Here is a 21,805-nt window from a genome sequence, read left to right on the forward strand (position 1 = left end):
ACTCCCAGCCCCTGGGCTCACCGCACTAACAGCAGTCGGTCCCCTCAGGAGGAGGCCTCTGCCTGCTTACCACCACCAGTCCCGCAGGGTCTCGGGGCAGAGAGCAGAGGTGGATGGGAAGGGATCCAGCCAGCGAGGTGGGTGCTGCTCCCCACCCCTCACGGCCCACCCAACTCCCCAGGGCGCTGGAGCCCGAGACCCAGTAGTGCCTGCTTGGTGCTGCCCCTTTCCGCCTGGCGGTCACCAGCCCTTCTAGCTTAATGGCCACGAGAGAAGTCAGACGCAGGCACTCCGGGCATAAGGCTGGTCTCTGCCTTCCCACCTCTCCTTGGAGGAGGGGCGGCCTGGCTGCTCGCCCAGTGAGGACCTGGCCTGGTGTCCTCCTTCTGCCGAATGCTGGATGGCTCTCCCCTCCCACCGTAAGGCATGCTGCTAGCATGCTGCAGGGCTGGGTACGGGGCCACGGGGCCTCTGACCTGCATGGGGGGAGTTGAGCAGGGAGAGCCCTCTGTAGAGCTCAAGGGGAGGCAGATGGGAGGGTGAAGCCAAGTCCCAAGCAAAGAACTGGAGGTGAGAGGACAGGGTTCTAGGGCGGGGAGGGGGGTTTCGGCTGGCTCTCAGAATGACAGAGGCAGTGTGCAGTGGGTGGGGGGCTGGTATGCTACCCACTGACATAGGCCCAGGCCCCTCACCATGATGCTCTTAGGCTTCTTTGGGGCCTGGCAGGGCCAGAGTCAGCTGGTGCACCCAGGGCTTGGCTGTGGCGATGGTCCAAAGATTCCAATGTGTTCAGACACTGTCTGTGGTGCTCAGTATTTCTGGAATGGCACCCGACCCCCAGTCCTCCCTCAGTGGCATCCTTTTCTCCTCCTCTAGGATTGCTCATGTTCAGCAAGAAAAAGGTTCCTGCCTCACACGTCAGGGGTCTCCAGGCCCCTGCTCCAGCCCTTTAGGTTGTTGCAAATTGTTAGCAGCTGCCTGGGGCAGCCCAGGTTGGGGAGAGGCTGCGGGGAGGAAGGGCTGGGAGAGGGGGTGCGTTGCCAGCGTGCCCTGAATGGGAAAGAAAGTGGAGAGAGAAAAATTTTACTTGCAAATCCCGCTGACAGCTTGACTTGAAGGGAAAAGATGAGCTAAATTTAACCTGGTTAGCGAAAGAGCCAAAAATGCAATTTACTAATTAGCTTAAAATGGAAACTAGCCCAGTGATCAGAAGGAGCTTTTCTGGATGCAAAGTAAAATCAATAAAAAAAAAAAGGAAGAAAAAAAAAAGAAAGAAAGCAGTTGCTCCTCTCTTTACACGGACACACACTTCACATGCTAATGCTGTTTTAGAAGGAGGAATGCAGCTTGCTGGCACAGTGCCCGAGACACAGGCAGAGCCTCCTTGAAAAGTTACAAGAATTTGTCTCCAAGTCAAACCTGCCTTCTAATCGCAGAGCAACTGAGGGGCCCAGTCTCAGTCGTCGGGGAGCGCAGAGCCCGCCGGGTGGACAAGCAGGGCCTGGAATTCACCTGGACGGAGGAGGGGCGGGCCGCCAGGCAGGGAGAGCGAGGCGGGGCCCGGAGGAGGGGGCGTTGGAGTCAGTGGCATCGGAGATGAACCAGGTGGCTGGGGTGTACTTTCCTAAACAGCAGTTCTGTTCTCATTTGAAAGGCCCTGTCTAATCCATGGGGATAACCGAGGAGCCTGCTCTGTGGCCCACAGGACGGGGATGGCAGCGAGGACTCGGAATGAAATGATAGGTAGATTCACCCAGAACAGTATAAACAGTCCCACACACCAGGCAGCATGTGGGAGAAAGAGCATTTTCACAGCAAGTTTTTTTTTTAATAAAATATATTTTTATTGAGAGGAAGGGAGAGGGACAGAGAGCTCTTTTACAGAGAGGAAGGGAGAGGGACAGAGAGTTAGAAACATCGATGAGAGAGAAACATCGATCAGCTGCCTCCTGCACACCCCCCGACTGGGGACGTGCCCACAACCAAGGTACATGCATGCCCCTGACTGGAATCGAACCTGGGACCTTTCAGTCCGCAGGCCGACGCTCTATCCACTGAGCCAAATTGGTTTTGGCAAATTTTCTTTTTTAAAATATATTTTGTTGATTTTTACAGAGAGGAAGGGGAAGGGATAGAGAGTTAGAAACGTTTCATTCCGAGTCCTCACTGCCATCCCCGTGGATGAGATAGGGCCTTTCAAAGGGGAACAAACTCTTGTTAAGTAAAGTACACCCCAGATGAGAGAGAAACATTGACCAGCTGCCTCCTGCACACCCCCTACTGGGAATGTGCCAGCAACCAAGGTACATGCCCTTGACCGGAATCTAACCTGGGACCCTTGAGTTCGCAGACCAACGCTCTATCCACTGAGCCACACCGGTTAGGGCTCACAGCAAGTTTTCATGGTGCAGTTAACGTGTAGCCTCTTCCAAGGAAAACACGATGAAAGATTGATCCTAAGAGCCCTTCAAATCACAAGCGTCAGCCCCTCATTGTCCCAAGGCTTCAATTGACTGGCAAATGCAGAACTTTGAGTTCTTAGGGGAAATCCAACTCCTAGGCAAAACAGGTAAAAAGGCACATCAATCTTTAACCTCCGTGAAGATATACACGGAGTGGCCAGATGATGATGATCTCTGAACGCATAATAACCTGGCCACTCAGTGTGTATCCTACATAATAAAAGGCTGATATGCAAAAGGTCCCCTCGACCAGGAGTCCCACCAGCAGGCAGGCCGGCCAACCGCCCATGTCCCCTCCCCCTGGCCAGGCTGGCCGGACCCCACCTACGCACGAATTCATGCACCAGCATCTCTGGGCCCATGTTCCTGGGGATTCTTTTCATCTCTTTCCAGGGTTTGATTCCTCGTTTCCGGGATCCCATGTCTTTTTCTTTCTGGCAACTCTCTCATTTTGCTGGAGCGCATTCTGCAGTAGCTTCCTGAGAAAGAGCTATGTTTTTGAGACCTTCCATGATGGAGAATACCTTTCTGCTCTCACACCTGAATTCTCGGTTTGTCTGGGCCTGTGATATTATTGGTTGAAAATTGGTTTCCCTCAAAAACTTAACTTTTTGCATTTTTTATGATCTCCTAGCTCCTCTCATTGCTGTTCAGAAACCCAATGCCATTCTAAGTCTTAATCTTTATCTTAGACCTGTTCTTTCTCTTTGGACAATTTTTGAATGTTCCCCTTCTCTACAGTGTTCTAAAATATAATGGGGATGGAAATGTTACTTTCTTTCCGAATTGTGCTAAGCACTTAGTAGGCCCTTTCAATCTAGAAATTCATGTCCCTTTGTCCTGGGAAGTTTTCTTGGATGATTTATTGGATGTCTTGCCTCCTTCTGTTCACTTCCTTCTTGCTTTCTGGAACTCCTATTATTCAGACATTGAACTTCCCAAGATGATTATTTAAATTTTTTTTCCCTCTATTCTATACTGCTCTCTCCTTTTGTTCCATTCCTCTGGGGGAATTTCCTTAGCTCTGAGTCTTCCGTGGAGGTTTTATTTGTACTGTCATAGTTTTCATTTCAAAAAACTCCCTTTTATCATCTAATTTTAGCATCTCATTCCTGTTTCGTGGCTGCAGTGACTTTGACCTTTGAGGATGTCAATGATAGTCTTAGTTCCTCCGTTCTCCGTTAGCTCACAGTCCTCCTCCCTTTCCTCCTTTTATACTCCCCCAGTGTTCAGAGATCCTTGGCTCTTCCCTCACGTTGTAGAGAAGAGGAGCTTTCCTAGAAGCTGTGAGTCCACAGATGAGATTTGTCACATGAGGACTTCCGTGTGATTCCTGACCTTCCACCCTCCAGGCTTTTCCCCAAGAGTCTGTCCTATTCCCTTAAAAAGGGTCCTCACAGTCTCGTCTGCAGAGCAGACACCGGCAGCCAGGATTCCGGGAGCTGCGGTGGGAAGGGGCAGGGGGAGGTGTCGCCGTTCTCTGACCTCTGATCAGAAGACCCTCACGCTTTGTCTGAATAGGCTGCCCATTGTCCTGGCTCAGGATGGCCCCTGGCACCGCTCTGTGCAGAGAACCCCTTCATTCGCCTGTTTCAGAGACTGAATCTCCAATCTTTTGCAGGGAGAGAAAGGAGACGGGGGAGGGTCGGCCTGCCTCTCTATGAGTGACCTCAGGGGCCATCACAGAATGTCACCGATGGGGGGCTGGACCACCAGAACTTTATTTCTCACAGTTCTCCAGGCTGGATGGCAGCAGGGTGGCTCCTGGCGCGGGCTCTCTTCCTCGTTTGCAGACAGCCACCTTCCCGCTGCGTCCTCACGGTACAGAGACAGGGAGAGAGACTGGACTGGAGCGGATGCTTGGATGGTGACTGCCACGCTCCCCCAGTGAGCTCCTGTGTGCCACGGCCCTCCTGTGGGTTTTGGTGGTACTTTATTCCCGCTGTGCCCCCTCTTCCCAGCATGCAGTGGGCACTTGGTGTGTGTGAACACTGTGAAGGAGCCATGTCTGGGAAGTGGGAGAACATCTCACCACTGACCTCTGATCAGAAGACCCTAAATCCTTGCCTTAAACCAGTGGTCGGCAAACCGCGGCTCGAGAGCCACATGCGGCTCTCTGGCCCCTTGAGTGTGGCTCTTCCACAAAACATCACAGCCTGGGCGAGTCTATTTTGAAGAAGTGGCATTAGAAGAAGTTTAAGTTTAGAAAATTGGGCTCTCAGAAGAAATTTCAATCGTTGTACTGTTGATATTTGGCTCTGTGGACTAATGAGTTTGCCGACCAGTGCCTTAAACAGTGGGAGAACTGGAGTCTGGACTCCACCGGCCCAAGTTTGAGCAAGGGTTCCTGGATACTTGGTTAATTCCAGAGGAGTTGTGTGTATCTGGACTGCTTCTGAGGTTTGCCTTCCCACTACCTCCATCACGGGCACACCTCAGAAGCAGGGCTTCTACTTGACCCACATTTCCAGCAACTTCGGTCTCTTTCTTACAACATGGATGCTCTGAGGCAGTGTAGGATGGCTTTTTAAACACACCTGCATGCACCTGTTTCAATGTTTTAGTCTTTTCGTCTCCGCTAGGATGACCACAGGGTTTGTCATCCAAACCAGAATACTCCGGGGTCAGGGGGGTTGGCTGGCCAGGGCCCCGGACGCCAGCGTGCACCCAGCTGCCCGGCACAGGCATGAGCAGTAGACCTAATATTAGCGTATTTGCTCTGTGGTCGCTGGCTGGTGAGCCAAGAACAGCCAGGAAACCTCACAGGCAACACGATGGAGCAAATGAACAAAAACTCCCTGAAAGTGAGGTTCCATGGAGAGCCTGGGATGGGCCTTCTGTCTGCCGTCTCAGGAGCAACCACGTGACCGTGTGACCCCAAGGCAACTAAAGCGTCCATCTCTATTTTTATTAAAACTTTTAAAAAAGATATATATTATTGATTTTTCTACAGAGAGGAAGAGAGGGGGATAGAGAGTCAGAAACATCGATGAGAGAGAAACATCGATCAGCTGCCTCTTGCACACCCCTCACTGGAGATGTGCCCCCAACCGAAATCAAACCCGGGAGCTCTATCCACTGAGCCAAACCGGTTTTGGCTAAAGCGTCCATTTTTACAAGAGAAAACCAACCGAATGCTGCTTTTAACGTTTTGCTTCAGACACTTCCAGAGATGCCAGTCCTTTCGATGGAGACAAACCATTCAGGACCCGTCGGAGTGAATAGCCTACGAGGGCAAAGCCCCTGGTTTCTTAGCGGTTCGGGCGCTCTCAGAGCCCTTGGGACCCGAGCAGGCCACCTGGGAAGGCTCTGACGTCCACACCCTACAGCGAGGACACTCCGTGATGGGGTGACTCGGCGGGCCAGCCCCCCCGGGACTGTGCTCATCACCGCGCGTCCCGTCTGGCGCCTCTCACACACCAGCCCCTCCAGGGCCGGCGGTGCCCAGCTGGGCGGGGGCCGGTGCCTCAGGCTGGGAACGCCTCGCCTTTGCGAGGTGAGCTGAGGCTGAGGCTCCAGCCAGGGCCGAGGCCAGGGAAACCCTCGGAAGCCTCCACGCCGGCTGCGTGGCAGGATGGACGCACAGGCGTCGGAGAGCACAGCTCTGCCCCCATGGGACCAGCAGTCCGGTGGGCACAGGGCTTCACAGGCAGGCTGGTCCGCACAGGCACCAGGCGCTGCTGCCATTAGCATCCGAGGGGGCAGCGGCTCTGGCAGGTCAGTGAGGCGGCGTCTGAGCCAGGCGCAGACTGAGCGGAAGGGCGTTTCCTGGGGGAATCACAGAGGCAAAGCCCCAGGGGCAGGCAGCTTAGGGTGTTCAGGGAATGAACAGTGGATTGATGGGTGGGTGGAGGGGGGGGAAAGCTGAGGAACGAGGGTCATGAAGGACTCTGAGCGCCTGTCTGCATATTTCGGACATGGCTGGGTTCTTTGTCTCCAATAAGGAGAATAATGTTAAAATCGGGAAGAGCTGAAGTAACGGCCTTTATGAGACGTTGCCACAAGCCCACGACAGCGAGGGGGGCGGGGGGCTGCTGAGTTCCTGCGAACCATTCTCAGGGCCTCGGCTCACCATCTGGGGCTTTGCCAGCCGGGAGTCGCAGAAAACTGGGAAGGGAAACGTGTCATCATTTCCAAAAAGCAGGCAGAGTTGGTTCTGGAAACTATAGACGATGCGTTTGATGCTAATATGGGTCCTGAACACAAATGTGTGTACGTATGGCTTGGAAGGAGAGCTGGTTTCCGGGAGCCAAAGCAGCCAGTTCCCTCTTCCCCCGGCGCTCACAAAGCGCCGGCGAAACTGCTTCCCAAACCCGAGGATGAGAGAGGGAGAGAGGCTGGGCGGACACACCGGTGGGCTGATGTCGTCGTATTGACAGATCGGTGGAGTTGCGAGGGGAGGGGCGGTCCTGAGGTCGCGCACTGAGCTCCCCGATCCTGCTCTGTTAACTGCGTGTCGGTTGTGACGTGAAGGAGATATTGAAGGGTTGGCTGCGGCACGTTGGCTGCTGTCAAAGGCTGATGTGTTAGACGCCAGATTTAAGAGTTTACAAGATTTTGATTGGCCAACGGGATGGACTGAAACCAACAAAATGACATTTAACGGGGATAAAGCTAATCTGGTCTTTAGATGTAAAAAAAAAAAAAAAAAAAAAAAAAAATTTTTAAATCAATTAGCTCAGCACAGGATGGAAAAGACCCAACCGCGGTTCATTTGCAAAGACTGATCAGTGTGTAATTGATGGGAAGTTTCAAAGGAACCGACGGTGTGTACATCCTGGCTGTTCAAAAGATGCCGATACAAACTTGGATTGCATGAAAAGAAACGTAATATCCAGGTCATTAAAGGGAAATGGTGCCGGGGTCAGTCCTCCAAGGTTGTTGTTTCCAGTCCTGGGTGCCAGGATCAGGAGAAAAGAGGGCCACGGAGTGGGGTGGGCATCTCTGCAGACGAAGGCGGAGTGGGGTGTGTGTGTGGAGGGGGGGAGGGGGGAGGTCTAGAAACTGTCCCATGGTGGATAGGGAGGAGATGGAGGACTTTACCTGGAGGAGGCAGGCGCTTTCTAGGCAGTGGAAAGCCTGTTGTGTGTGATGGGCAACTGTCTAGAGCAGTGGTTCTCAATCTTCCTAACGCCTCGACCCTTCAATACAGCTCCTCATGTTGTGGGGAACCCCAACCATAAGATTATTTTCATTGCTGCTTCATCACTGTGATTTTGCGACGGTTAATGATGTAAATATCTGTGTTTTCCAATTGTCTTAGGCAACCCTGCTAGTGGTTCTGCGGGTCGCTGCTGCAGGGGTCCTCAAACTTTTTAAAGTGGGGGCCAGATCACGGTCCCTCAGAGAGCTGGAGGGCCGGACTATATGAACTACTAATTCCTACTGTAACACCTCGGCTGCACTCACTGCCCAAAAAACCTGGCGGGCAGGATCAGACTACCCTGGGGGCTGCATGTGGCCCGCGGGCCGTAGTTTGAAGACCCCTGCTAGAGCCTAAGACCGTTAATCTCCTGGAAGACAGGCACACACACCAGTTCCTACCAGGCAAGGTGGGCTGGCACAGGCTGACACAGGGGTACGGTGAAGTGCCAGCAGGTGTGGGGGTGCAGCAGGCAGCATCGCTCACGACCTCAGAGGCCACCAAGTCCACACAGATGATGGGACGTCACGTTCTCTGCTGATGCTGGGAGTCTGTGATCACCTTTATAGAGGGACGATCTTATCGCAAGAAAGCAGACGGTATCTTTTACCGTCGGTAACGAGGGGTGTCCTGACGCTGTGACGGAGCCAGACTGGCTGCATTTGTCTGCGAGGGCTGCTGTCACACGGACCGCGAACGGGGAGCCTTCAGCTCGGAAACGCCTCGCCCCACAGAGCTGGAGGCTGGGCACGCCGCCTCAGGGTGGGAGGCCGCCTTCTGAGGGAAAGATCTAGCCCAGGCCTCGCTCCTTGGGTGGTGGCCTCTCCCGGGGCCTTCACAGGCCATCCCTGTGTGTGTCCTAACTCCTCCTGTATTACACCAGCTATGTTGGATTAGTGCCCACCATAGGAATCTCATTTTAACCAGATCACCTGCGTAAAAACCCCATTTCCAAATCATTTCAAAGGACCAGGGGCTAGTGCTTCCATGTATGAATGTGTGTGGTGGTGGGACTGGGCAGGGAGCACACAATGTAACCCCTAATATTAACGGAAGGGCAAGTCAACTCAGAGCCCCCTCGGGAACAGGCCACTTGCTCCGTAGCCTGTCTTCTCCTGGGTCCCTCCGATAAGCCGGCGCTGCCTGTGGCTTCTGCTCTTTGTCCCCCACCACCCGTTCCCCTGCCCCTGCTCAGCCCAATCCAGACGCTCCCCACTCACCTGAACCCTTCTCTGTGGTTTCATAGCACTCACTCCAATTTGTAAGGACCCCTGTACCTGTATGACTGTCTACGCCTGAATGTTTTCCCAGACGACATCACAGCTCAGTGCAATCCTTTGAGCAAAATCCTTGTTCTTACTCTGCTCCATGCACTCTGACATTTCCTGTGACCTCTCCTCTCTCTCCCTCTCTCTCTCTCTCTCTCTCTCTCTCTCTCTCTCTCTCTCTGTAAACTATAGATAGCATAACGCTTGCTATTTTAACTCTTTTTTTTAATGTCATTTTATTGATTTCAGAGAGGAAGGGAGAGGAACAGAGCAATAGAAACATCCATGATGAGAGAGAATCATTGATCAGCTGCCTCCTGCACGCCCCACACTGGGGATCCAGCCTGCAACCCGGGCATGTGCCCTGGTCCAGGAATCGAACTGTGACCTCCTGGTTCATAGATCGACGTTCAACCACTGAGCCACGCCAGCTGGGCTTTCACCATTTGTAAGTGTGTGGTTCGGTGGCACCGAGTACATTTACCTTTGTAGTGCCACCATCCCTACCATTATCACCAGGACTTTTCCGACATCCCAAAGAAAACTTGTCCCCAGGAGCCCTCCCTCCCCCAGCCTCTGGCAGGCACCTCCCTGCTCTCTGTCTCTATGGGTTTGTCTGCTCCAGGGATCTCCCAAAAGTGGAATCGTATGGGACCTGTCACTCTGGGGCAGCTTATTCCATTCGGCACAGTGTCCTCGGGCCCATCCACAGAGTAGAGTGCCCATTTCCTTCCTTTGTAAGAGGACGAGTGCCCCATCATGCAGCCGCAGCGCCTCCTGCTTACCCATTTCTCCATCCGTGGGCACTCGGGATGGTCCCACGTGTTGGCTATCCTGACTGGTGCTGCCTGCCATGAACACGGGGGCACAGGATATCTCCGAGGCCCTGCTTCACTTCCTTCGGGGAGATACCCGGAGTGGAGTTTTCTGTCTCCTTATTCAAAGTGCTGATGCGACTGTTTAAATCGACTTCACAGCCACCTGCCGGGAGTGTATGCCAGCCCCGCGGTCACCGGGCAACTAAGTCTGGAAGAATGTTGAGTTAAACAATAGACGATCGACCACGTTTCTGGGCAATTGTATTCCTTCTCGGTGAATAGCGGCGACGGGGCCCCATTTCCCTCTCTCTTTCGCGCCGGTTGCACAGGGCGCATGTGGTGCAGGGAACACTGTGGTCATATTGTCCCGGGGAGCTCACGCTCCTTGTCACAGTGACAGCGTTCTCTGCCTCAAAATGATGTAGAATAACGGTCTGTTAAAATGTTTGGACAAGCCTGGCCAGGGTGGCTCAGTGGTTGAACATCAACCTATGAACCAGGAGGTCATGGTTCTATTCCTGGTCAGGGCATATGCCTGGGTTGTGGGCTTGATCCCAGTGTGGGGCGTGCAGGAGGCAGCTGATCAATGATTCTCTCTAATCAATGATGTTTTTCTCTCTCTCTCTCCCTCTCTTCTTGTCTCTCTGAGATAAATAAAAAACATACTTTAAAAACTGTTTGGGCACAAAAATCTCATTAACTAAATTTTCAGGGATTTTTCTTGAACTTTCTCCATAGATTTTTTTAAAATGCTGTGTAGATTATACCTAATTGATTTGACATGCATAACCTCATAATTATACTAAATCTTGCTGGTGTGTGTGTGTGTGTTTAGAGTACACTTTTACTATTGTGAGGAAAACATAGTTGTCCAGTACTCTAGGCCAACGCTCTGTCCACGGAGCCAAACTGGCTAGGTGCAGTGGTCGGCAAACTGCAGCTCATGAGCCACATGGGGCTCTTTGGCCCCTGGAGTGTGGCTCTTCCACAAAATACCACGTGCGGGCGTGCACGTACAGTGCGATTGCAACTTCGTGGCCCATGCGCAGAAGTCGGATTTCGGCTCTCAAAAGAAATTTCAATCGTTGTGCTGTTGATATTTGGCTCTGTGGACTAATGAGTTTGCCAACTAAGCTAGGGCAAAGGCCCGCCTTTTTGCAGCTTTCTGTGCTCTGAGCTTACTGGGTTGCGCCCGTGACTGATTCCCGTGCCCCCCTGACTGTGCCTTCGGAGTCCGCCTCCCTCTTCCCTTTCCAAGGCTCTGCCCAGCTCCTGCCGACCCTCCTTCTGTCCCCCCCTCAGGCAGCTCACTCCCACCTCTTTGCCAACAGCTCCCAAGTCCCAACTCTTTCCCTGGGGAGCTGGACTTCCCCCTCCAGTAGCCACAGGGCATTTCTAATGGGAGGCTGCTGTCCCCTCTCTGCCTTTCTGACTCTCCAGCTGTGTGGGCTCTGGCTCGGCCCTCAGCCTCCCTGGCTGTCCGTGCCTCAGTGCCCCACTGCAATCCAGCTCACACTCACACTCATCCTCCCAACAGTGCTCTGCTGCAGACCGCCAGCCTCCCTCCACCCGCGGCCGGGTCTCCCACCTGACCCCACCTCGCTGTCCACTCTGATTTCCCATGGTCCGCCAGACAAGCTGGCCAGCCATGTCCGATCAGCCCGTGGCCATTAGCAGGCCCTGCTCCCTTCCTTCGCCATCACTAACATTGACCTTCAAACACCAGGCTGCAGTCAAGCCAATGGCACCTGTAGCCCTCAGCCTCCTACATGTACCTTTCTTCCTCCTTCGTAATCCCTCTTGTCTTCTGAGCTTGGTCTCTCTGACAAGGACTCCCAACATGCCCTCTGCCTGCGGCCTCCAATGGCAGACAGCCCCAGGAGCGAAATACGCCACACACGCCACAGAGCCCCGGGCCTCACCCTGCCTTCTGCTGGGAACACAGCCTCCCTCCATCTCGGAACCACCAGGAAGAGCACAGGTTTTCCTAAAAGGACCTTTTTAGCCGAAACCGGTTTGGCTCAGTGGGTAGAGCGTCGGCCTGTGGACCGAAAGGTCCCAGGTTCAATTCCAGTCAAGGGCATGTAACCTTGATTGTGGGCACATTCCCAGTAGGGGTTGTGCAACAGGCAGCTGATCAATGATTCTCTCTCATCGATGTTTCTAACTATATCCCTCTCTCTTCCTCTCTGTAAAAAATCAATTATATATATATATATATATATATATATATATATATATATATATATATATATATATATATTTTTTTTTTTTTTTTTTTTTTTTTAAAGGAACTTTTTACTCCATCTCCATTTCACCTGTGTCCAACCTACAACTCGAAGCCACTGGGATTTGGCTGTGCAGCCAGTAGATGGTCCAATCCTCGGACTCCTTGGATTCCTTGTTGCCAGCGCCTTGACTCCAGGCCATGGGCAATGAAACTCATAGGGTCGCCTGTGCATGGGTGGACTGGAAAAGTTACAAGCGCGCGCGCGCGCGCGCGTGTGTGTGTGTGTGTGTGTGTGTGCGCGCGTGCGTGTGTGTTTCTCCTTCTGAGATAGATTCTATCCCGGTTTCCTTGGGTCCCGTAACAAGTTAACTAGTGTGTCATGTAGCAAGTCTGCACGCGGGGGCTGACGGAGGGGGAGCGCACAGAGCAGATGCTTTCACTCCTGTAAAGGCCCAGACTTTCTGCTGTTCAATGTGGGAAGCCGAATCCTTGGCCCCTGGTGAGCGAAGCTTCCCCGGAGTGAGGAGCCGGGCGCTCAGGCTCCCTGGAGGCGGCCCTGCTGCCCGGAGGACCGTGGGGACCCCGGGGCCCGCCTCGCAGGGCGCGGCCCGCAGCGGCGCCGCTCGGGGTGGAAAGGCTGCCGGACGGGGATCGCCAGTTGTCCATGTTTGGTCCTGCGGCTGCCACGGGCCCAGGACGGCGCCTCCGGGGAGCGCGGGCTCCGGCGTCCACAGGAGGGGCTGCCCGGCCCGAGGGGCGCGCAGGGTCCGCGGGAGGGGTCCAGCCCCTCCCGCGCCGCCGCCGCCGCCCTCCCCGCTCGCCTTTGTCCCCAGTCCCCCGCGCTCAGGCCTCCGGGAGGAGGCGGGCCTGGCCGCGGGGCCCCCGCAGCATCCCGCCCTCCCTCCTCTCCGGGCACCGACCCCGCCCGACCCCGACCCCGGCTCCGCCCCCGGCCCCGCCCGGCCACGTCCCCGCCGCGGGCGCCCCCTGGCGGCCATACCCGCGCTGCGTGCGCGGCGGCGGCGGCGGGCGCGGGGTTGCCGTGGTAACCGGCAGCGGCCGCCACAGCAGGGCCGCCCAGCGCAGCGCCGGCCGCGGCTCGGGCGGCTCCGTGTGGGGCGAGCGGCTTTGGCGGCGGCGGCGCGGCCGGGCCGGGGACGGGCGCTGCCCGGCGGCCTCAGCATGGAGGACGGCTTCTCGAGCTACAGCAGCCTGTACGACACGTCCTCGCTGCTCCAGTTCTGCAACGGTGAGCGGCGGCGGCGGGCGGGGGCCGCGGGGCCGGGCGGGCGCGGGGGAGGCCGGCGGCGGGCGGAGGCCGCGCAAAGTTGCGGCGGGCAGGGCGCGCGGTTCCCGCCGCCGCCGGGCGCATTGTGCTGGGCCGCGGGCCGGGCCTCCCGGCGCCCCCGCGCCCTGCCCGCCGCCGCCCGGCTCCGGCTCCGGCTCCGGCTCCGGCCAGCGCGCGGGACCGGCCGGCCGGCGCCTCCCGCACCAGCGCCCCCGCCCCGCGCGCGGGGAGGCCCGGCCGCCCGGGGCTCCGGGGCCGGCTGCGCTCCGCTTCCCGCTCACATCTGGTGGGAAAGGTCCGGGCCAAGCCCTCGGCCAGCGGATCAATGAATAGCAGGACGCGGCCGCGGGGATGCACGCACGTCTGTGGCGGGCGGACCCTCAGGATCCACCCAGCTCCACTGGGATGAAATCATCCCAGCCCGATGCCATCCAAAGGGGCAGGCAGAGCAGACCAGCCTTCAAAGTATTTCCACTTGTTTTGCTCACACGGTGATAGATTTAAAAAATGTCTTTTTTTTTTTTTTTTTTTTTTTTTTACAGGAAGTAAACATTCGTAGCTACCAATATGGCATCTTTAAAATGTTTACTCTCCCTAGTAAGGTTGAGAAAGGTTCCCACAGCACACCACCTATTTTATCAGAACGCGACGGGTGGAAGTTCATGCACAAACGGCATGATTTTTTTATGCATATCTTGGGTTGATTGCTTTATCAATCCAAGTGATTGTAAAAGAAAAAAAAAAGAGAGCCCCAAAAGTTTGTAAAGGGAAAAAAAAGTGTGTATTGTTGTGTTGTGTTATAGTTGTGTGTGTGTGTGTGTGTGTGTGTTTGTGTTTTAAGGATTTGTCTGGAGTGCATTTGGAATCTTTTGGAATTCTAGGTACTTTGACAACTCAAGCTATTTATTTTGCAACTGTGATTTAGGGGAATTTTTCGAGCCATTTAACACCTGTTTGCAAGAGGAGGGATTAGCTGTAGCAATAAATATTAGCGAGGGTGCTGATCCATCCTCTCTAATGGCATTTTCATCTCTGGTGAAGTATCATCTTTTCATGGAAGCGGTGTTGGCAGCTTATAACTTTCCTATTAATCCCACGGGGCCTTCCCTAATTTAGTACCGCCCACCCCCCTACGGGGAAGGACCGTGTTGGCTCCCTTCCCATTGGACGCCCGTTTCCCAGAGCAGAACCCCGGTGTGTGTTGATCCTCGGAAGGTGGGAAGGCAGAGGGAGGGTACTGGGTTCTCAGCCAGCGGCTGGAATCCCCCCTATAGTTTACTCGTGGGAATGGTGTTATTCTCCAATAGATTTTGAATACTTTTCTTAATTGACTTATAATCAATCATATTTGAATTACTGGTTTGTTTGTTTTTAATGTAAACGGTAGTACCCCCTCCTATGTGTTTATGGTAGAATTCCCTCGGTGTTAGTTGTGCAAGGCATGTGGCTGAAAAATTATGTTAAGTCATTTCCAGGCATAGAGGTTTTGGAGTTTGCTAGTTTTTTGGTTTTTTTTTTTTTTACAATTTCCCACCCACCTACCCACCCTCCCCCACCTTCCCTCTGAGACTCGGCAGTCCAGGCATGGAGGCTTTTAAAAAATTACTGTGTGGTCATATATGTTGACAGTTTGATTTAGGTTATGGAGTGAGCCTCGGTGTTTTTATTGGAGCAGCTGATAGGGAGGCCTGGCCATATTGTTCCTAAACAGCAGTTCGGTCATAGGGTTGACCTGAACATACATATTCATGAGTTTTTTTTATTTTCTGCCCTTTCATGTTATTTGCTAGTTTAGAGATATTGGTAAGATATTTTACTGGTAATTCTGTCTAAGAGAAAGTAAAAATCAACTCTTACACTATTGTGTGTGTCCGTTTAAAGAAAAAGCACCACAACCAGAGGCAAACAATAAGATCACTTCAAAAACAGTGGAGTAGCTCATGACCGTTGAATTACTTTTCTCAAAAAGTTCATAGCTCCTGTTATTTTTGGGTTACCTTCTGAATCCAGCTTAAAGCCAGAGTCGTCTGTGGGGCAGAAATGAATGCTCACTGCTGATGTCTTAAGCAACAGATGTTTGGATGTGAGATTATTCATTTTAAGAGGCTCCCGTTAAGTGAAAATGTAAATAAATACAATTCAGTTAATTACTATGGTGATTCAATTAAAACATTGGATCGCAGAAACACCATTTCACCAAGAACTAAAGGGAACATTTGGATTTTTTTTAATCAGCTGCATTGAAACACTTTTTTTAAATTATAGATTTACATTACAATGGCAGGACTACACAGAATACTGTATGAACTCATGAATTTTCATATGTCGAGTACAGCTCCATGCTTTTGGTAGTGACATGAACTAAAAAGTCACAGTTACTTATTAGCGTAAGACAGTACAACCCATGCTTACCGTTTGGATGAGGACCACGCTGGGCATGCTCAAGATAGAAGATCGGATCTAAATGAGACGGGAGCAGGAGGAAATTTTGTCCAATGAATGACATTTCTGTCTTCGCCCTGTGCTCTTTTCCTTGCTGTTTCTCCTATTTCCTTTGTCATCGATGCCCCACGTAAAGCCTGGCAGTTCCTCCTCTCCCCTAGCCATTCTCAGCGTTTAGATACTAGCTTTCTCACAGAAGCAGAAAGTCTGTGCGGCTTTTTTCTTTTGCATTTAGAACTTTATCGAGTGAGCTGGAAATCACAAACTTCCTTTATTGCTCCAAGAAAACTGCCAGCGGTTGAAAAGTGGAAAAAGCTGTCATTTGCCAGCCAGTTTACGCCTCAGAAAGTATCACCCTTTCCTCCACACGTTCCTCAGGGCCTTCCTTCGAGGGAGGCAGTCTCACCATCCTTTTTCACATACGAGGAAACGGAGGCTCAAGGGGGTGTGTCAGTCTATAAGACCACACAAATCCTAAGGCTTGGCTACCAGTGTGACTTGGTTTGTTTTAATAACAGCATCTATCCTATATAATAAAAGCCTAATATGCAAATTCACCAAACTGGGGAATAACCAGTGGAACAACCGGTTGCTATGATGTGCACTGACCACCAGGGGGCAGATGCTCAACTCAGGAGTTGCCCTCAGGCCCCAGGACAGCCAAGGCAGTTGCCAGTGGAGGCCCCCCAATTGTCCTGCCTGTCGCCCTGCAGAGGGAAGCGACCCGCAGTGAGGGATGGGGCCAGCGAGCAGGTGGCATCAGATCAGCCAAGGAGGGTGCCAGCAGGGGCCCACAGATTGGCCCTGATCACCAGCCAGGCCTAGGGACCTTACCCATGCACGAATTTCTTGCACCGGGCCTCTAGTTGTTGAGATAGTCACATACCATAAAACTTCACCCCTTTGAAGTATAAATGAAGTATATATATATATCGTGCACGCATTAACATTTCTTTTTTTCTTTTTTTTAATATATATTTTATTGATTTTTTACAGAGAGGAAGGGAGAGAGAGAGAGAGCTAGAAACATTGATGAGAGAGAAACATCAACCAGCTGCCTCTTGCACACCCCCTACCGGGGATGTGCCCGCAACCAAGGTACATGCCCCTGACCGGAATCGAACCTGGGACCTTTTAGTCCGCAGACCGACACTCTACCACTGAGCCAAACCGGTTTCGGCTTGCATCAACATTTCTAATTCTCGGACATTTTTTGTCACTCCAGGTTATAGAAACCCCAGGACCTAGGAGCAGTTACTCCCATTCCCCCATCACCTTAGGCTCTGATGACCACAAATCTACTTTCTGACTCTGATTTGGATCCTGGGTGTTTAATATAAATGGAACCTTGCAATCATCGGCCTTTTGTGTCTGGCTTCTTTGACAGAGCATCTTGTTTTAAGGTTCATCCAAGCTGTAGCCTCTTGACGTGAGTACTTCATTCCTTCTTCTGGCCAAATAACACCCCGTTGGACGGGTCAGCCACATTCTGTTCATCCTTCTCCAGCCGCTGGACATGTGGGGTGCTTCCACTTTCTGGCGATCGTGAATAATTCTGCTAGGAACGTTCGTGGACAAGGTTTTGTGTGGACGGATATTTTCATTTCTTTGGGGTTGATACCTAGGAGTGGAATTGCTGGGTTATATTGTAACTCAGGGTGTAACACTTTTGAGAAATCAGTCTGGAGTTTGTGAAATCTACCCGCTCTTTGTATTACACCTCGCTAGTAAAAAGAAGGGGGAATTAAGGACCTGGATGATGGAGGAGCAGGGGGAAAGAACAAAATGTTGCCATTCCGTTTCACTTCCGGCACTCACGTGCCCCTGTCACAGCTCACCAAAGTGACAAAGCACACCCTTGATTAGTTGCTGTAGGTAATAAGACTCTTGAAGGGACCTAACAGGTCATCTCATCTCCTGGTTTACTTTCGTTTTTCTTTCTTAATCCTCACCCAAGGATATTTCCCATTATTTCAGAGAGAGTGGAAGAGAGAGGGAAACACATCGATAGGTTGCCTCCTGCACGTGGCCTGTACCTTTGGGATACTTAAGAAAACCAAAAACGGCCTCGCCGGCATGGCTCAGTGGTTGAGTGTTGACCTATGGACCAGGAGGTCACGGTTCAATTCCTGGTCAGGGCACAGGCCTGGGTTGCACGCTCGATACCCAGTGGGGAACGTGTAAGAGGCAGCCAATCAAAGATTCTCTCTCATCATTGATGTTTCGGTCTCTCTTTACCTCTCCCTTCCTCTCTGAAATAAAAAAATAAAAAATAAATAAATAATTATATTTTTTAAAAATTCCCCACAAGATCCAGTTTTAGACCCTTAATCACCCTGGTTTTCCATGGCTATACTTCCTTCTGTCTGTATGCCTTTTGACACAACCTAAGGTGGTATCCCAGGTAGGATTTTTAAACAGAGCAGAGGAGAACAGGATCCTTCACCTCCCTGATTCTATAGTTTATATCTCTACTAATGCAGCCCAAGATCACCTTTGCTCTTTTGTCGGTCACCTCACATGGTTAACCTCCTTCTGATTTTCATCTAAAATTCCTGTTTGTTTACATGTACCATGGCTACACCCTTTCTTTCCTTACTTTTCTTTTTGAGCAGAACCCTGTCAGATTATAACTAATACGGTGGTAATCTGCACTGTCATGCTGTAAGTCACCCCAGCCCTCCTGTAACGCATTTCAGTATTGCAGTAACCTGGAAGTTGGTCATTGCCTTAAAGCAGTATGCCTCGACCCTTAGGGGCTGTATGAAAGGGTCTAGGCATTAGAAAGGTTGAGAACCACTGGCTTAAAGGGTATGAGTCTGATTAATCTTTTCCTTTTGCCTTAGACGGCATCATGAGGGACTTTATTATGTCCCTTCCAACGCCTGTCCGTCGTGTATCTAGACCACATGTGTCAAACACAAGGCCCGCGGGCCAAATCCAGCCCGCCAGGCCTTGCAATGTGGCCCGCACCGCGCTGTCATCACTGCACTCCGCTGTCAGTTTATGACATTGTCAGTTTATGACTGTTCAGTAAACCATTCGGCCCGCGATTTAGGCTGGATTTTAGATTTTGGACCCTTCTCTGATTGAGTTCGACACCCCTAAAGACGTTCCCTGATACCCGCTTCCTCCTGCAGGTGCTACTTAAATCGCCACGCCGGGTCAGGGCCCGCTCCCTGCTGCCCTCAGACACCTGTGGAAATCACTTTCACCATCTTCTGCGCTGCTGGCCATGGACTTATTTCCTAGTGTTTGAAATGGAAAAGAGCGTTCGTTTCCAGGCGCTTCTGTCTGGGGAACTGGGAATGATGCACTGAAAATCTTAACCAGCCTTGGGCCTCTGTGATACAGAGGACTTCCTCTTCACGCGGGGACGGGATTTCACGTTGGCAGAGCTGGGTTCAGAGCGGGGTCCAGAGGCCCGAACTCAGCAGCGTGGAGTGTCTCACCCCCTCTGCACCCGCCGCGGTGACGGAGGCCCCGGCTCTGCAAGGCGAACTCAGGCAGGGCCAGCCGGGCCGGGCCGCAGCAGCTCTCCTTGGTGCACCTGGTGCTCCGCCCGCAAGGAATTTATTTTACAGCCAAACCACAAGCATTTATGACATTATAAACAAACCCAAGCATTTCAGGGGGGAAAGTTGAAGAGGCCGTGTTTAAAAAGTAACCATTGGTTGGTTATTGTTAATTTCTGAGCTAGTGTAAGCCTTTCCCTATAGTAGGGGTGTCGAACTCAATCAGAGAAGGGGCCAAAATCTAAAATCCAGCCTAAATCGCGGGCCGAATGGTTTACTGAACAGTCATAAACTGACAATGTCATAAACTGACAGCGGAGTGCAGTGATGACAGCGCGGTGCGGGCCACATTGGAAGGCCTGGCGGGCTGGATTTGGCCCGCGGGCCTTGTGTTTGACACATGTGCCCTATAGTCTCTTCACAAAGTATACACATTGGAGTGGAGTGGAGGGTGGGTCAGAAAAGAGAAATAACCTCTTCGTCCCTGCTGCTACGGTCTGTTTGCACCATGCACCTGGTAGCGTGAAAGCCTTCCCCACGGAAAGCGTTGCAAAGTATTGCTTTGCCAGTAAGGAAGGACTTAAAGCCAAGGCTGTTTTGTACTCGGTGCAGAAATCTCTTTCAGCAGAAATATTTATTATTCCCCTTTAAAATCCTCGCTCATTGATAGAGAGAGACTGTCTAGTATTAGCAAGACGTTTTACATGACGTCAGAAACATCGGTAATAAAAAGAAGTACGCTGTAAATGCTGATGCTGTAATTTTATTACCAATAAAACCCTCCCAGAGCTCCATGTTTTTCTCACTGGATTCGGACGTGAACTCAGCATCCTGCTGAATCAGCGCATTGGCTGTGCGGCCGGGCTGGCAGCACTGGGCGGGGCAGCCCTGGCATCCGAGGTGCCAGGCGGGGCCAGGCACACCCTCTCGAAGGTCGGTTTTAGAGGAAGAGATCTTTAGAAGAGTTTCTCTTGCTCCCAAGTACTTTACTTTGTAACTTAGAGTTAGATGGACATCCTTCTCACTTTGTTTTCCTCATAAGCGGTATCTTTACTGGGAAATACCGTGGGTTTGGAAAACCACATTTCCGCAGAGTACTTAGTTATGTCCTAAAAAAAAATTTTTTTTTAAATGCAGTAGCAGAACTGTTTGGCCAGCCTTCTGGAAAAGATGTGAACTCTGTCTTTTATAAACTGCCCGCATTGTGTCGGCACGGATTTTACTCGGCTTGGATGCTGCCGGAGGACGAGCCCTCTGAGCCCAGAGCCTGGCCGGGGGGAGTCGGCAGGAGGTGCCGGCACCTGCAGGAGGAGAGAGAACGGCCGTGCCGGCCTCTGAGGGCGGCGGCCAGATGGTGCCCTCACTGCGATGGGGTCCGGGACCGGGTGTGTCCTTCGTTCTGGGCACCGTCGTCCGTGCATCAGCATCCTGGACTGCAAACGGTCCCCACACATCGCCTGCAAGGACAGTGGCCCGCTCACCGTTAAAGGGACTGAGGCTAGACATGGTTGGGTCAGTTGTAAGGCCTGTAGGTCCAGCAGGCGATGGAACCTGCTTCCAATGAGTCCCTGCAGTGTGGGGCAGTTAAGAGTGTTCAGCCCTGGCCTGTGTGGCTCCGCTGGTGCGAGTGTCGTCCCGTGCACCGGAGGGTCAGGGGTTTGATTCCCGGTCCGGGCACACACCCAGGTTAGGGTTTCATCCCTGGAGGGGTGTGAAATGGGGAGGGCAACTGACGGATGTTTCTCTTTTACATCAATGTTTCTCTCTCTCTCCTTCTTCTCTCTATTAAAAAAATCAATAAAAACATATCCTTTGGAGAGGATTTTAAAAAATTGTTCAAAACATGGGCTTCCAGGAATCTTCCGGGACTCTGCTTCCTCACACACGGCCCAGCTCAGTCTGCTGGGCAGATTCTACTCCCAAATCTCTGACACCCATCGCTCCTGCTTTGTTTATTTTCTTAATTTTAAGGTAAAACATTTCCCAAGTCACTTATTTGTACCTCTGCATTTTGCTGTATTTCTGGTAATTTCATTAGCTTAGACTCCTCGCAGTGGGATCATTGGGTCAAAGGTCACAGGTGCATCGCTACACTGCGCCCGAGCTGCCTGTCATACTGGTAGGTGTAACGGATAATAATGCGGATTTTTTTCAATAGGTGGAGTTACACATATGTTGATGTACATGCAACTTGATATGTATGCTATTTTGTTGTAATGACAGCAAGCTTCAAAACTTCATGTGTCAAATTTGCTGAAGATGTTAACATTGTAGTTATTTTTATACTTAAAAATGTCAAATTTTGTGTCAAAAAAAAAGAGCACTCTCAGGAAGTTTTAATTCATTACTTAATATTAAGAAAGTTATCATATACTTCAGGAAACTTATGGTGAACATGCTCCACCTCAAGATACTTGTGAACACTGGTTTAAATGCTTTAAAAGTGATGATTTCAATGTGAAAGACAAAGAACGTCCAGATCAACCAAAAAAGTTTGAAGACCGACAATTATAAGCATTATTGGATGAAGATGCGTGTCAAACTCAAAAATAACTTGGAGGAAGATTAAACGTTGCTCAGCAAACAATTTCCATTCGTTTACAAGCAATGGGAAAGATTTTAAAGGAAGGAAAATGGTT

The 21,805-nt window shown here is 51.7% G+C and overlaps 1 protein-coding gene across 2 annotated transcripts in view; it reads left to right on the forward strand.

Annotated features, from left to right (window-relative positions):
• Positions 1 to 21,805, forward strand: part of EML1 (EMAP like 1) — a 137,316-nt gene that overhangs the window by 23,335 nt on the left and 92,176 nt on the right. The window contains exon 1 of one of the 2 annotated variants that reach the window (XM_084887450.1): positions 13,089 to 13,170. The exons of the other annotated variant lie outside the window; for it this stretch is intronic. Coding sequence (XP_084743576.1) covers positions 13,104 to 13,170 — 67 coding nt within the window. The 5' untranslated portion in view covers positions 13,089 to 13,103. Of the gene's footprint in view, positions 1 to 13,088; positions 13,171 to 21,805 lie in introns of those variants that run through there. 2 annotated transcript variants of the gene reach the window in all.

The sequence above is a fragment of the Pipistrellus hanaki genome, assembly GCF_964339955.1.
Source record: "Pipistrellus hanaki genome assembly, chromosome: 1".
Classification (NCBI taxonomy): Eukaryota; Metazoa; Chordata; class Mammalia; order Chiroptera; family Vespertilionidae; genus Pipistrellus; species Pipistrellus hanaki.